The sequence below is a fragment of the Pseudorasbora parva genome, chromosome 13 (genome assembly GCF_024679245.1).
Source record: "Pseudorasbora parva isolate DD20220531a chromosome 13, ASM2467924v1, whole genome shotgun sequence".
NCBI classification, from domain to species: domain Eukaryota; kingdom Metazoa; phylum Chordata; class Actinopteri; order Cypriniformes; family Gobionidae; genus Pseudorasbora; species Pseudorasbora parva.
In genome coordinates, this window is record NC_090184.1 from 27,732,830 (window position 1) to 27,747,998 (window position 15,169).

General features: G+C 36.9%; 2 protein-coding genes across 3 annotated transcripts; one reads left to right on the forward strand and one right to left on the reverse strand.

The window, feature by feature from the left end:
- Positions 1–10: 10 nt before the first annotated feature.
- Positions 11–10,115, reverse strand: amt (aminomethyltransferase). The gene is made up of 10 exons (XM_067413677.1): positions 9,931–10,115; positions 9,470–9,695; positions 8,200–8,367; positions 7,888–7,968; positions 5,465–5,596; positions 5,093–5,171; positions 4,805–4,950; positions 4,152–4,332; positions 3,924–4,079; positions 11–885 (listed from the first exon to the last, which is right to left on the reverse strand). Exons 2-10 carry the CDS (start codon positions 9,578–9,580, stop codon positions 707–709), a joined length of 1,233 nt encoding a protein of 410 aa, XP_067269778.1. The 5' UTR covers positions 9,581–9,695; positions 9,931–10,115; the 3' UTR covers positions 11–706.
- A 910-nt stretch (positions 10,116–11,025) lies between these two features.
- Positions 11,026–14,966, forward strand: si:dkey-20d21.12 (uncharacterized protein LOC556245 homolog). Of its 2 annotated transcripts, XM_067413678.1 has the most exons (5): positions 11,032–11,132; positions 11,372–11,530; positions 12,390–12,533; positions 12,607–12,804; positions 14,558–14,966. In XM_067413678.1, the coding sequence occupies exons 3-5, from the start codon at positions 12,404–12,406 to the stop codon at positions 14,686–14,688; spliced, it is 459 nt and encodes a 152-aa protein (XP_067269779.1). In that variant the 5' UTR covers positions 11,032–11,132; positions 11,372–11,530; positions 12,390–12,403; the 3' UTR covers positions 14,689–14,966. The 2 variants fall into 2 exon arrangements, with proteins under 2 accessions (XP_067269780.1, XP_067269779.1); XM_067413679.1 differs by having other exon boundaries at positions 11,026–11,530; positions 12,393–12,533.
- Positions 14,967–15,169: the final 203 nt, after the last annotated feature.

Genomic DNA, 15,169 nt, shown 5'->3' on the forward strand with positions numbered 1-15,169 from the left:
TACCACTATCACCTATCAAGTAAAGGTTTATACAATTATATAAAATCAAATTTAATTATATAATCACATCCCAAAAAGATACAAAAATGTAAATGTTCTTTCAGACAGAAAGGTTTCACAGTGATGTGGTCTAAAGTTAACAGATGATGAGATAATTACTACAGCATTATAAACTAGTCATTAGAAATTAGGCACTTTTTAATATAAATCTCATTCAGACTAACTTTGTTAAAGATCGTATCATTGTCATCACTGTGATGCTAAAAAGAAGTACACTGTAATAAAATAAACCAGATAGGTAACAACATTTTAAATTAATCTTACAGAGTAGTCTTTAGAACAGATTTCACCTTCCCACACTTTAAGTGCTCTATGTTAGACACATGTGCGCACACAGTGATCCTATCCCACGTCCTAAATGTCCATTTGATTTGAATTCCTAGTGCAGTGGCCAAATGTTATTTCAAATTATTGCAAAATGTTCTGGAATGTAATTTACTTACAATTACACAAAAGTAAATTGTGAAAGTGTTTAAAGTTTGCATTTGTGTTTGCATTATGGAATGCTTAATGTTGACATGTGTCTCAGGCTTTACATAATCTCTAATATTGGTTTCCATTCCAGTGGTAATCCAGTGCTAAATACTTCCAGACAGATCTACGACAGACCCCCTCTTAAACACAGAAGGGTTTATGATCAGTAGGTCTACTGGCCCATGTAGTACTTGGTGGGCACGAATGGCATCTTGCTGACCACAGCTGGCACTGCTTTTTTCCTCACTTCCACCTGGATTGATGTGCCCACTTTACTGAAGCCAGCTTCCACATAGCCCATGGCAATGTTTTGTTTGAGGCAGGGGGAGGGACATCCACTGGTGACCTCACCTGAAATAAAGAGGGCAGGGAATAACATCATTCAGGTTTGGGCATGAGGCATGAGGGTAAGTAAATGATGATTTTGAACTATTCTTTTGTCCCAATTATGCTATTTTTAAAAGGGATAGTTCAGCTAAAGATGAAAATTAGCCCATGATTTATTCACCCTCAAGGCGAGTAAACTTAACCATCCTAGGTGTATTTGAATCCCAAAAAACATGTATCCATCCATTATAAAAGTAATCCACGCGACTCCAGGGGGTTAATAAAGGCCTTCTGAAGCGAAGCAATGCATTTGTGTAAGAAAATATATCCATATTTAACACGTTATAAAGTAATCTAGCTGCCGCCAGACCGCCTTTCTTGTTCAACTTAAGGTGGACGTACACTGTGCGAATTCGACACTCCGGAGGTCGTGAGATATTGCACATGCTATCAATCAGTTAACTTGATAATCGCATCACAGCAGCCAGTGGCAATCACAGCTCTCTCATTAATCACAGAGACTGGAGCTTTCCATGTTCTTGCTATAGATTTAGATAGAAACAATAAAGAAAAATGATTTGTGTGCAATTTATTTGTTGAAAAGCAGAGAACAGCAGCCATTCCTTTCAACAGAAACAATCAGAGAGGGAGAGAGAGGGCGCGTGTGAGTGTATGGTTGTAGCCACTGAGCTACTATAGCCTAATAATACTCATAGATCTAGCCTATGTGACGAGGTTGTGCATGATTTGGGGACAATCATGGGGACAGTAGGGGACAGCCATACGCTGGTGAAAATTGGGCCGACTCATGTTTAAAAATTATTGTGAGGTCGGGAGGTATTTCTTCTCACAAGCTGCAAGCCACAACCATACGAGCATTCGCGTTGTCCACGCGAGAGAGAAAAATAGTTTGAGAGCTCATACAATAGCAAGGCTTTATGAAAAAAGCAGAACTGACACAATGTATAATGTTATATGCTATGAACTGATCAGTGTTCAAAAAAAGTTGGGGAAATGTATATGACTATAAGAGTAAAAAAAAAAAAAAATGTGTACTGTGCTAATTAATTGAGACTTCTTACAGCTCTTACAGGTTGTTGGCCTTGTTTGTTTCGTTGCTTCTATTGCTCTCCCCTTTTTTGTAAGTCGCTTTGGATAAAAGCGTCTGCTAAATGATTAAATGTAAAATGTAAGAGTGATTCCTGATAGATGGTCTGAAACAACAACAACAAAAAACCTTTTAAAGAAGGAAAAAATCATCCACTGACTTTCCGAGCTGCAACAGAAACAACTTTTGACCTTGATAGAAATGTAGTGGAGTAAAAAGTACGATATGTATTTAAAATGTAGTGAAGTAAAAGTCATAAGTTTCCAGAAAAAATAATACTCCAGTGAAGTACAGATACTCAAAAAGTGTACTTAAGTACAGTACTCAAGTAAATGTATTTAGTTACTGTCCACCTCTGGTAGAATCACCTCTTTTCCCACTAGGGTTGTCAACGAATATTCTAAATTCGAATATATATTCGAATAGTTTTTAAAAAACAAATTTCGAAGGTGAAAATTAATAATCAAATTTAAAAAAAAATAAACGCGGAAAAAAATCCCCCGCTGCGGTAGTAGAGGTGTAGCTGTCTGCTTTGTGAGTGGGTGCGCGCCCGAGGGTTTAGGGACAGGCCACAGCAGGAGTCGCACTGCTGAAACGCACGCACTGTCACTGCTGAAAGTGGACGCGTCTCGCAGGGAAGATGGCAGAAAGTGCAGAGCCCAACTCAACCGCAGCAGAGGAAGAGATTTTAACTCCATAATATAAAAAGCCATGTCTGGAAGTACGTTGGATTTTGGACGGTAGGAGGCAAAATTGTTGAGCCGCGAGATAAAGTTATTTGCAAGCTATGTAAGATACAGTTAGCATATCATGCCTCATTTTATTTAAAGGTGCACTATGTAGTATTTTTGCAGTAAAATATCCAAAAACCACTAGGCCGGTGTTATATATTTTGTTCAGTTGAGTGCCTGCAATATCCCAAATGTTTCCAACTATTTGTAAATTGTGAGAAAATTGCTATTTTAACTGAGGACCGGGACGTTTCAGCATTGCATTTGAGGGAGTCGCCTGTCAATTGCGTCATATCTGTGTTACCCTCGGTTTCGGCTTTTATTTGGCAGGAGCGCTTTACTCTTAGCAGTGTGAACAAGTGACCGCACGGAGTAACATCATAAAATCGTTTTAAACACACTTAAATGTATCTAATATGATAAACAGAGCTGCATTACCTCAAAATCATAACCGGAGGAGCGGATCTGTGCAGGCGCCCGGCGACTGTGTCCCGTCCCGTCATGATAAAAGTCCCGGTATTCGCGAGGCGGGTATTTGTTTAACAATCTCTCCAGCAGCTGTGCTCAGCTCCACAACACTCGGTCCTGCTCTGCTTTACACTACAGTAACGTTAATAACCGCATGCATGAACGTGATTTCTGCCAGAGTCCTATTTTCCACCGGCTGTGATGAGAAGACCACATGTCCCAAGATGCTGCACTCACACTTTGCGTCATCAAACTACGCATGTTTTGAATAGGCGCCCTCCAGTGGACGGAAAGTTGCATAGTGCACCTTTAACGTTAAACAGAAACGTTACTAAAATGTAGGGCTACTGTACTACTGACTGAAGAGATATTGCATGAATAAAGGATAAATGCACTGCTTTCACTGGTGTGATTATTTACCATGTCAGTGGAAAGTTTCATGTTTAGCACAGCACAGCTCACTCGGAGCACTCAATAAGCTGTAAAACTTAAATTAATATAAATAATATTTGTTTCAATCACTGAATGAAGCCTGCTATATTTGGGACAAGATTCGCGAGTCTCGAGTGGATTTGCTCTTGAATCAATTCAAGAGCTGGATTTGCTTTTGTTCTTCCTTTTGGGAGACATTAACTTTGATTTTTGAAACTTTGCAGACCTTTTACATTCACAAACAGTGTGAATTACACACTACATGAAAGGTAATATCTGCAAAAGCATAACAGTGGCACTTTAAACACAAATGTATTGGTTACCTATAACCCTGCCATCAGATGACAGGATGGGTGTGTGTTGTCTGACAGGTGGTCCAGTGGAGATCAGTCCCACTCTCTTTCTCTGAGTCTTTGCCTTTATTTGTGGAACAATAATGTCAGCACCGGGGAAATCTTCTGCCTGTCGTCGGCGCTTACCTTAACACAAACAAATAGATTAACACCCAATATACTTTCATGAGAAGTGAAAATAAAAGTCTATAGACGCACCTATAGTCCAGACAAGACTTGCTTCCACAGGAGTGGTGGTCTCATCAATGTCATTGCCATAGAGACAAAGTCCTGCCTCCAGCCTGAGACTATCTCTGGCACCGAGACCAGCGAGTTTCACCTCACTATTGGCTAACAGCTTTTCAGTCAGAGAGACAACATCTCCAGGTGGCACTGATATCTGAATGAATAATGCGTACAGACAAGAAATTACACTTTACATGAATGCCACAAAAATTAAAAACAAACCAACCTCCCTATAAAAGTGTTTAAAGCTAGGTACTTATTTTAAGTTAATTTTATGTTAGATGATTTTGATCAGATCTAATAGTTCTTATAGTGGGGGACAAATATTGTTGCCTCCATTTGTAATTTCTAATCCATTTATTTGATCGAAATACAGTAAAACAGTTAAAAATAATTCAAAATATTTATCTTCCTATTTTAATAAATGATCCTTTAGAATACATAATCCTTCAGAAAACAGTTGACATTGAAAGAGTAACATTTCTTATCATCAATGTTGAAAACAGTTGCTGCTTAAAATGTTTGTGGAAGCCATGATATTATATATATTAATGTTACTGACAACAAACTTCTTAATGGTAGTAAATAATATCAGGATAGTTGCATTACAATCAGATCACACACACCTCAACTCCATCCTCCCCTGTATATCCACAGCGTGTGACCCTGCATCCCTGGATGCCAAACACTGGGGTCCAAACACTGGTCATAAAGGTCAACTTCCTGAGGTCATCACCCACACCTTTCTGCAGAACCTGTGCCATTGATGGGCCTGCATACACAGGGAAAAAAAACATACAATCAATCGAATGCCTGACAATGTACATAATGCATTTAAATAACACACATCACAAGTATAAAGCAGGAATGTGGGCAGTATTACCATCCAAGTAAATCACAGACCCCCTACTTACCCTGCAGAGCGATGAGACTTTCTTCCATGAACTCCAAATGTACATCATAACCTGCTGATTTAAACTCCTGCAGTCTGGCCTACAAACAAACACAAACTTTTTCAGACATAAATGCATGCACTTAACTACTCATCCATAAACGTTAAACATTACATTAAAATACATTACTATATTGAAGAATCAGATTCTGGAAAACTGGAAATTAAATATGTTAAGGAAATTGGATGCCCTCTTGTGGTGTTTAAGGTTAATATCATCTTTGCAATATCTACATTACATTTTCACACTCTTTATAAATACATTTCATACATGATCAACCAATCATAATTGAATTATGATGAGCATATTTAATTTGTATTAACTGTTACTAGCCTGCATATGAGCAGAGTCTTTGTCTGCACAACCAGCATTGGAGACAACATACAGGTACTCCTGATCTGTCTTAGTCACAATCAGATCATCCATGATTCCTCCTTTAGTGTTTGTGAAGAGGGAGAGAGTGCCCTAGAATAAAATGGGTTAGTCATCCAAAATATTAATTTTAAAGTCGGCATGAAAAGGAAATTGCTACAGTATTTTCTTCCCTATTACAGTGTATATCTAAGTGAAATGGATTCTCAAACAAGAAAAAAATGTAGAGAGGACTTAATTTTGTCTGTCGGGAATTGATTGGATAGTTGTAATTTGCTATTTATGCAATCTCATGTAAGTGACAGATTTCCCCGCATTTGTGCCTAAAAACGTCATGAAGAGAAGAGCAGGGTTTCTGGAGGTTTTATAGAGGTAAATTGAAGACTTTTCCAAGTCCTTTTTAAGACCAAGTAAAGAAGTTGTAAGAAATATATATTGTGGGGAAAACAATACGTCAAATATGTTCTTTAAATGTAAATGTCTAAGCCTAGGGAGAAGCACAATGGCCCGGTTTCACAGACAGGGCTTAGACTAAACCAGGATTAAGCCTTAGTTAAATTAGGACATTTAAGTAGCTTTTATAAACATGCCTCAGAAAGAAAAAAACACAACTGGCATACTTCTTGAGACAAAACTGGGGCAATGAGTTTGAGTTTGAAGTTTGAAGTTTGAGTTTGAAAATCCAACTTCCAACAGATATCCATTGCTTTTTAATTAATTTTACAAATAAATTAATACCAATGATCTCAACCACTAGCATAGACTTAACTTCTGATCACACAAAAAAGTGATGTTCTTTCTCAGAGTTTTTTATAGCTTGTTTTCCAGTGCAATTGACTAAAATTAAGTGAGCTTATACTTCAACAAAGAACAAATATTTGCCAATAATCTGTCAAAAATCAACTTAATTCAGTTAGAAGTACCAAGAGTTCACTCAAAGCAAGGAGAGTCTGCTTTTAGCTATTATGCCAGCCATAGTTGGAACCAGCTTCCTGAACAGATCAGATGTGCTCCAACAGTAGCCACATTCAAATGCAGACTCAAAACACATCTGTTTAGCTGTGCATTTACTGAATGAGCACTGTGCCATTGCACGTCCGAATGATAGCACCTTATCTATGCATCATTTTTAAAATTCTTTTTATAACTGTTTTAGTTTACCTTTGTTCTTTTCTTTGGTTATCATCATTTTATTATTTGTAATTCTCTTTACATTGTATTATTTTTCTCATGCATTTTTTATCCCTATTTTAATTCCTTTCTATGTAAAGCACTTTGAATTGCCATTGTGTATGAAATGTGCTATATAAATAAACTTGCCTTGCGTAATTCAAAGGGACATTTTCATAACTTATAGACAGATATTTGTTCTTGTTTTTAAGCATAAAGGACTTCATTTTGTTCTTCATTTTACATTTGCTTCTAAAGTAAATGTATAAAAGATGTTTAGATATTTGTATCGGAAAACAGGACAAAAATTAGCCTAGAAATCTAGACGCACCCTAGAGGCAGCAAATTTAATCTGCCCGCAAGTGTTGTCTAGGAACTCTCAATACCCTTCTGAGCTGTATTCCTCTCAATCTGGACGGGCCAATCACATCGTGTATAGAGTGGGCGGGCGGGGCCATAATGACGACGGCCGAGTTATGCTTCTAGTAAACACAGAAACTGGCGGAAGACTTGGAGTTAAGCTTTTCTCTGAGAAAAGAACGGCACTGAAGTCATTCTTAAAAAGGGAAGATGTGTTCGGAGTTTAGCCGACCGGATACGGTGAATGTTTAATCTATCAACAACAAGCTCTGTATCACCTTCGTTGCTCTGGTTGGTTGTAGCACTATCCTATCGCATGCAGAGGGAGTTTGAAAGACAACCGTTTATCCTGCCCCTCGGATTGAGCCCTGTCTATGGTGAGTTTCCAGACCAAACATCTTGATGTGGGTCTGGCTAGTCAGGCTAGACAAAAATACTAATGATGATGATTATTTTTGCATTTAGAACTTTTGTTTGCATAATCCGATAATAATAGTCTTACAAGTTAGACATCCCAATTTTTTCTTTTTTTTGATCAGTTACATAAAAAAGTAGATTGATACTGAAAAGTAAGATAGACTGACTACCTTTGACTAACTACTAGTGGGTCATACTAGAACTTAAGACCCTGTCTTAACATAATGGCTATGTTTATGCAACCATCCCCAGATTTAAGACCTTTATAAAAAAATCTACAGAAACCCTGGAAGAGATGGAGTTGCAAGAGTGAGGGGAAGTGTTTTGGTTAAAGATTACAAGGGTACATTCAGCTGAAAAAAATTATGATGTGTGATATATATATATATATTTGTTGGTGACTAAGTTTGCGGTTATTAACACTGTTTGCATCATACCTGGTTGTCTTTTAGTTCAGCAATGTCTCCAACAATCAGAGACTCTATGAACGTCACCCTGTCTCTGCCATAGACTTTAGTCTGTGAGGAGAAAACAACAAATTAGACACATTCAGATACACTTCACACTATTACCTCTAGATACTGAATATTCAATATTGTCAGGAAAATTACGTTTAAACAGATACATTTTTATATTACATAATTATTTATTAGATTATTAAAATCAGCATTGGATCAAAAAATAATAATTCACATGGATTGGTCTACATACACCTACAAAGGCAGTACTCTGAATGTCTACACACAGACCTGCAGCATGTGACTGACATCGAAGATGGAGCAGTGCTGGCGAGTGTGCATATGCGAGTTAATGTGGCTGTCTTTGTATTGCACAGGCATACTCCATCCCGCAAACTCCACCATCTTACCACCCTGAGCCCTGTGGAAATCATATAGCGGGGTCTTCTTGAGCACCACCTAGATACAGAGAAAAATCTGTGCAAATAAATCCTGTGGGGTAAAGTTAATGTTTATATAATAATAATTCTAAAGTATGATATTTATAGTTTATTTTAAAAAAAAGAAATGTCCATGTTATCTTACTGTATGTTGTCCAGCATGTTTGAGGGTTTAATAATTTAATTACACAATAAATAAGATCCTGTGCATGATACTAAATCAGCTTATGGTACTGTGACCTTTGACTTCTGTCACCTCACATTAGGCCACATTAGGTATTTACCATTTACGAAACCAGTCCAAAGTCAACTAAGTAGTCTAAATGACAGACTATAATGCTAAGTCGCTATCTGATCTACTGAGAGAATGTGTTTGAGACTTTATCTTTATTACTTTAGGTTTCACACACCGTGTTTAGAAGGTCAAAATAACTGTCATCTGTGATTTTCCGTTTATTTTTAAAAAGGTAATTACTGCAATTATTATACATGTAGTTAATTGATGTCACACCATGGGAAATTAACTAGCAAAGGCAAAACGAATAGTGGGAAAAGAATGAAAAATTAGCAGGGCATGAAATATACAATTTCGTATATATTTATATAAGTTTTAGCTTTACACTGTTAATGTACATGTCATACAGAAATAAGAAGAAAAAAAATCAACTAAGCGACTCATTGTCTGCGTTTGATGACGTTCCAGTGTGTTCCGAATGGAATTATGGGGGAAATGCCAAGTGAAGTGAACTACAGAGTAGAGAAGTGAACACTCTGTGGGGACTCTATTTGACTAGGAGTGCATGCATCAGTGAGTTTCAGTGATTCACAAATCGCGAGGACCTTGAACGGATGGACGGACGCTCTCGTGCTCTTAATTAGCGCAGCAGCTCGAGCGGACGGACAGCACAGCAGATGCCGTGTTCCTCGTGCATGAATGACACTGAGCCATAATAGACCACTTAAAACGCAATGGATTCAAAATCATTAAAAAAAAAAAAGATTTACACCGTGCGAATTCACCTTTATACAATTTGGAGGGAATTATATTTAGTGTTTTTACGGTTTTCCAAAAACTTTGGTTTACTTTTAAGTTGATTATCCCATCCCAGTACCGTGCATACCTCTGTGGAAGCATGTCTGTCCTGCCGCCCCGTTACCCCTACTCCGACAATCCGTGTGGTTTCCCTTGAAAGTCGGTTACAGAGTCCGTTTGCAAAAGCCCGCACAAGCATGTTGTGTTTCTTTTAGTTTCACACCAATTCTTCAAAAGCCCAGCGCAGGCAACACGATCTCACGATGAACTGTCAGCTCGTTTGAACTCGACTCTCTCTCGTAATTCAGCTTTCACTGCAAAACAAGGAGCGTATAAATTCAGAGAATCCTGGGAAATGTAGTTGGAATTCTGACGTACACGTGCTGTTGAGAAATTCCCACAGTCCATAAGAATGCTTTAAGAAATATAATATTAGTGACAAAAAGATGGCCCCTTATATTTCATAAACAAACAGAAATGGCAACATATAGACTTATTTCATATAATATGGATCACAACAAAACTATATGTCATAATATAATAATATACCATAATTATCTTCTTCAACTAAACATTCTCGGAGTAATTCGTTCGACGATCGGTCTACACTTGATTTGACCAGAACAAGTGGTGCTCATGCAGAGCCATTTAAATGACTGGACCTCATGGGTAACAGATCCTTTTCTAGTCCAGCTCAACCTCTGTGAATTTAATGAATGGAGTAAGTGCAGGTAAGACCAGACTGTAAAGAAAAAAAAGGGTATGACCGCATATGACACAAGCCTGTAGCACTGGTAGCAGTCCTCTCAAAAACTGAAGCCTGCCCTCCGCGCCTCGATCGCCCCCAGGTGGTTGGTCCCAGTATAGCTCATAAACTTTGCCCCTCCATGTTTTTTAATAGACGCGAGACAAAATAAACAATAAAATTGCACTTAAATGTTTCTAATCAACAACTTTTTATGAAATAAACAGTAGTGAAATGTAGAAATTAAAGTTAAAGCTCCAATCTCCTCCCAAAGTTGCTCAGAGAAGCTGTCAGTCTTAGCTGTCAATCTTGATGTCACACCCCTGTTTTTTTAAGCATCAAATAACTAACTGAAACAAACTTATTTAAAAAATGAACACTTGAACTGATACACGTGATTAAAACTTTATAAAAAATAATTTGAAGTGTAATTTGATTATTTAGGTTGTCTAGTCCCATTAAATAAGGAAGGCCAGGGGCCATCTTTATTACCTATACCAGTCACCTCACCAATCAAGACTAAGATTATAAGAGCACAATTATGAGAATAAGGCTGCATAAGTGGACTATCACCTTTATATTGTGATGACATTTAATCTCCCTGCAACAACTTTTGTAGTCCCATTTAGCCACTTTTAAGGAACATCTTCAAAGAATCACGAGTGGGGTAATGCTTAGACCTATATATTTTATGTCATAGAATAAAACGTGAAAGTGTCTTGAACCATATTTTAGCCATTTAACCAAAAACTACAAAGTGATGTCTTAGGCCTAGCTGGTTATGATAAGGTTAGGGTGTGATTGGACCGTCTAGCTCCACCCATGTCCAGCGAGGGGGGGGGGGGGGGGGGGCTGGACGTCAAGCTTCACCCATTGGCTCTTCTGGCTCATATCACATTCGTTCGGGAATCTGTCTGTGATATGACGTGAAGAACAACCTGTTCTCGGTCCCCTAGCGTACAAAACCAATTCGCTTAGTTTGTAAAACAGTGATTTCCATGTTGAAGTAAGCTACTCTACTAATAGCTACTAATTGAAGAATGAATAGGACAAACACATTCATAGGCTAAGCTTGCATATAATTTTTTTTCTAAAACCAATATCAAAGTTTTAGGCCTTTATCACAAAATACACACAGTCCGCATGTTACTGAATGATTGTTTGGCCCCAAATCTATAAATAGCCTATCTTCTCCTCCATGAGACTGTATCTATTTTGGGTCTGGGGATTTTGCGCTGTGTTTAGGGGTAGAGGTGCCAGGCGGACGAGACGGACTCGGATCGTTTCAGACCGCATAAGAAGACTATCCGAATCACAGCAGCTTTCTCTGCGTTTTCTTTGGTGTTTGTCAACAACGCAACCACGAAAAGGCGTTTACTAGCGTTTAAAGAAGACATTCTGAGGGTAAGTCTACACATGCACAGCTAGAACAGTTTACCGTGTTCAAATTATTAGAAATTAGTTGTATACGTATCTTGGCCAGTGAGAACATAAAACAGTTAACATGAACTCACTGAGCTCAATCTATTTAGCCAATATTCATCTCCTAAAACTATTTTAAAAAGCCGCTGGTTTAGAATAATGGGATGAGATGTACTGTCTTTGTTTGTTGAAAATTATTTTGAGTGGCACTGTGAAGTGTGAACAGTAGCCTATCAAACTGTCTATGTTTATCCAATATCAAATATGGGATCATATCACTGCTGTTAGCAGGTTTTAAACACTTTGACATGACTGGATTTTAATCATGCGCAAAGTTGGTAAAATGTTTGAGATAAATGCGCTGTTAAAGGAAAAGCACTAACATCACACTAGGCAAAAGCCTATATTTAACATAAATATAGCTACACTTTAACTATTATTTATGGCATTACAGTTAATTTAGTGTTCATTCATCGAGGGATGGGAATATGTATTTTTTGTTGTTGTTGTTATTAGGAGGATTAGTCACACAAACATTACAATTAAAAGGATAGTTCACCCAAAAATGAAAATGTTGTTCAAATTATTCCATTCTTGTATCGGTTTCTTTCTTCTATTGGAGAAAAAAAGAAAAGTTATTTTGAAGAATGTTGGTAGGCCAGACTGTTGACGGAAGCCATTGACTCCCATAGTAGGAAAAAATACTGTGGAAGACAATGGCTTCAGTCAACTGTTTGGTTACTAACATTCTTCAAAAAATTTCCATTAATTTAAATTTAAATTTAAATTTTTGAATATTTTTAAATCTTTAAATAAGGTTTACATTCTCTCTGTTTCTCAGTAGTGGGAGCGATCATGAAGTCTCCTCCTCCTCCTCCTCCAGCATTTGTTCGTGTCAGCGAGCGAGACCTGACAGAGATTGAGCTCCATTCGGTCGATTCCATCAATGACCTGCACCGCACGCACTCTGAACAGCACAGCAAAGGTATTTCATCATGTAAGAGACTGTAAAATCCTTATTGGTTTTTACACATCTCAAACCTACCTCTCACTGTCAGGTATTCAGCCACCCCGTCCACCACCTCCTTCCACCAATGGGAACCTTCAGATGCAAGATCAGGCTGTTGTCTATCAAACAAGTCAACCAGTGAGCCGAATGAAAGACATTTGCACTTCTACTAGACGACACTATTTCTTAGCATGCGCAGCCATCGTTGCGTTCCTCCTTACTCTCATTCTTATCTTCAGTTTTTTAGGTGAGAAAATCGGTTTGTTAAAGATGAAAATAATGTTTTAAGTTAAACTGAAAAAAATAAAATTTGGGCTTCAATGCGAGTCAAGCTGCATTGACAGCTTTTGTAAAATAATGATGACTTATACAGAGCCCCTAAGAGGACACAATGATGGGAAAAAATGAGATGGGAGGAAAATTATATTTCAATTCTTATGCATTCTCGCAAAAGTATTGTTCCCTCGAGAAATTTTGCATTCTTACAGAGCCCTTAAGGATATAGTGATGGAAGAAAAAAATATGATGGTTGAAGAAATTGTCAGTGTTTTGCATTCTCTTGCTAATATTTTGCATTCCCCGAGGAACTTTGCATTCATTCGGAATGTCATTTTGAGCTAATTTTTTTTGCGCAAACAAACGTTTATTTTGGGAAAGCATACGTTTTGCGAGAGATTGCAAAATCATTTAAATATGTTTTTTTTTTTTTTTTCATCTCCCATCATATTTTCCCATCACCATATCCCTATAGGGGCTCCGTACGTTCTTCACAAAAGTAGAGTGTTCCCTCTAGAAACTTTGTTTTCTCTCACAAAACTATTGCGTTCCCTCAAGAAACTTTACATTCGCTTACAAAAGCACTTAAATTAATTTGTTGGCTCTGCAAAAAACAGTTTACATACATTTTTTTTAATTGTGACAACTTTGAATGAAAATAAATTCAACCAACAAGCTACACTGAGTTAGAGGAACTTAATAATTTGTAGACATAAACACACATTTTTAAGTTTACTCAAAACAATTAAGTCACTCCAATTACCTGAGTTGTAGCCTTGTAACTAATTAATCGTCTCTATTCAGTTCAAACCAACAGCTATCATAGCACATGCTAACTATAATTTTGTATATCTAATGAGCTAGTAAGATATTACTTGTCACTGTCATATAGCGCAGTCATTGCTTATAGAGTCGATGTAGGGTTTACCTTCAAGTATTTACTCTTCAACACAAAATCTTCAACATTACAGAAACTCTTTTAAATGTCAAACATAACCACATTAAACACTAACAAGTCTAACAATAACACTTCATTTCAACATTTATTATCCTTATCCAGTCCTATGCAAAGAATGCTGGAAACTAGAAATCCACTGCCTATTTCCGGAGTTATCAAGACAATTTCATAAAGTTACTACAAACTAATGTTTTAAATAAGCCAATCAATGCAGACATTTTAGTTTAAATTACAGATGATTTTAAGTTGATGTAATGGTCAACATAATTGTGTCAACAGAACTCCTCAAAATAATGTTTAATTATATAATGTTTATATAATGTTTAGAAAACTTTAATTAAAACTACATTAGAATTGTTAACTTGTAACCATGCTTTTATTTAAGTTGAATTACTTTTTAGAGTGTAGTTTTTCCTCCCACCTCATCACATTATTTCCACCATAAAAGTTTTGTGAGCGAAAAAAGTTATGCGAGAACTCAAAAGCACTGAAATATAATTTTTCTTCCCGTCTTATTAAAGTTAAGTGAAGCTTATTTTAAATCGTGCTTAAAATATATATATTTTTTGAAGTGGAAATATATTTCGATGTGTTTTTGTGCCATTTTTGTTGTTGTTAAATTGTCAATGACTTTCTGTGGTAATCATCATTATTCCACGGATGCTGTTGACAGATCGAACATGTTGAACCTGTAACATTAATTTAGTGGGCCTGTTAAACTGTTATTTCACCAAATGACATCTGTTTTCTGTTATTAACACTCCAGCCCAGCAGAGTAGTGTTCTCCACACACTTCTGGAGATGGTGAAACAGAAACAGGAAACAGCTGAAGACGTCTCCAAACTCTTACAACAGCTGCACAAGCTGCATATCAACCTCACAGAGCAGCGACCATAAGAACGTATCGCTTGACAGAAACACTACTGCACTGTGACAACATGGAGAGAAGAGCACCTATTATGAGTCTGAAAATGATCCAGAACTTTACATCAATATGTGTGATTCTCTGTCTTAAGCGCTTCTATTACTCTGGTGGAATCTATTAGTCAGTTATCTTGCTCAAAAACATAAATGTACCATGTTTGTGGAGTTTTTCACAAGTATTGTTTTGTACACTTGTTGGCAACTAGCTACATTAGTTTCACTACAGCAAATGATAATACACCAATATGACATTATATTTTAATTTGGTATCACTGTAAACAAACATTAAATAGTGATATTAAACATGCTTGATCAAGGATGTTTTGAATGAGGAAGAACATTCACTATGGTAAGTAATTGCACATAGACTGTAAATAAGATAGACTATGATGTTCTATTTAATAAGAAAAAAAATATATTTTAAAATAATTAAAGAGTAAAATTAAATTATAAA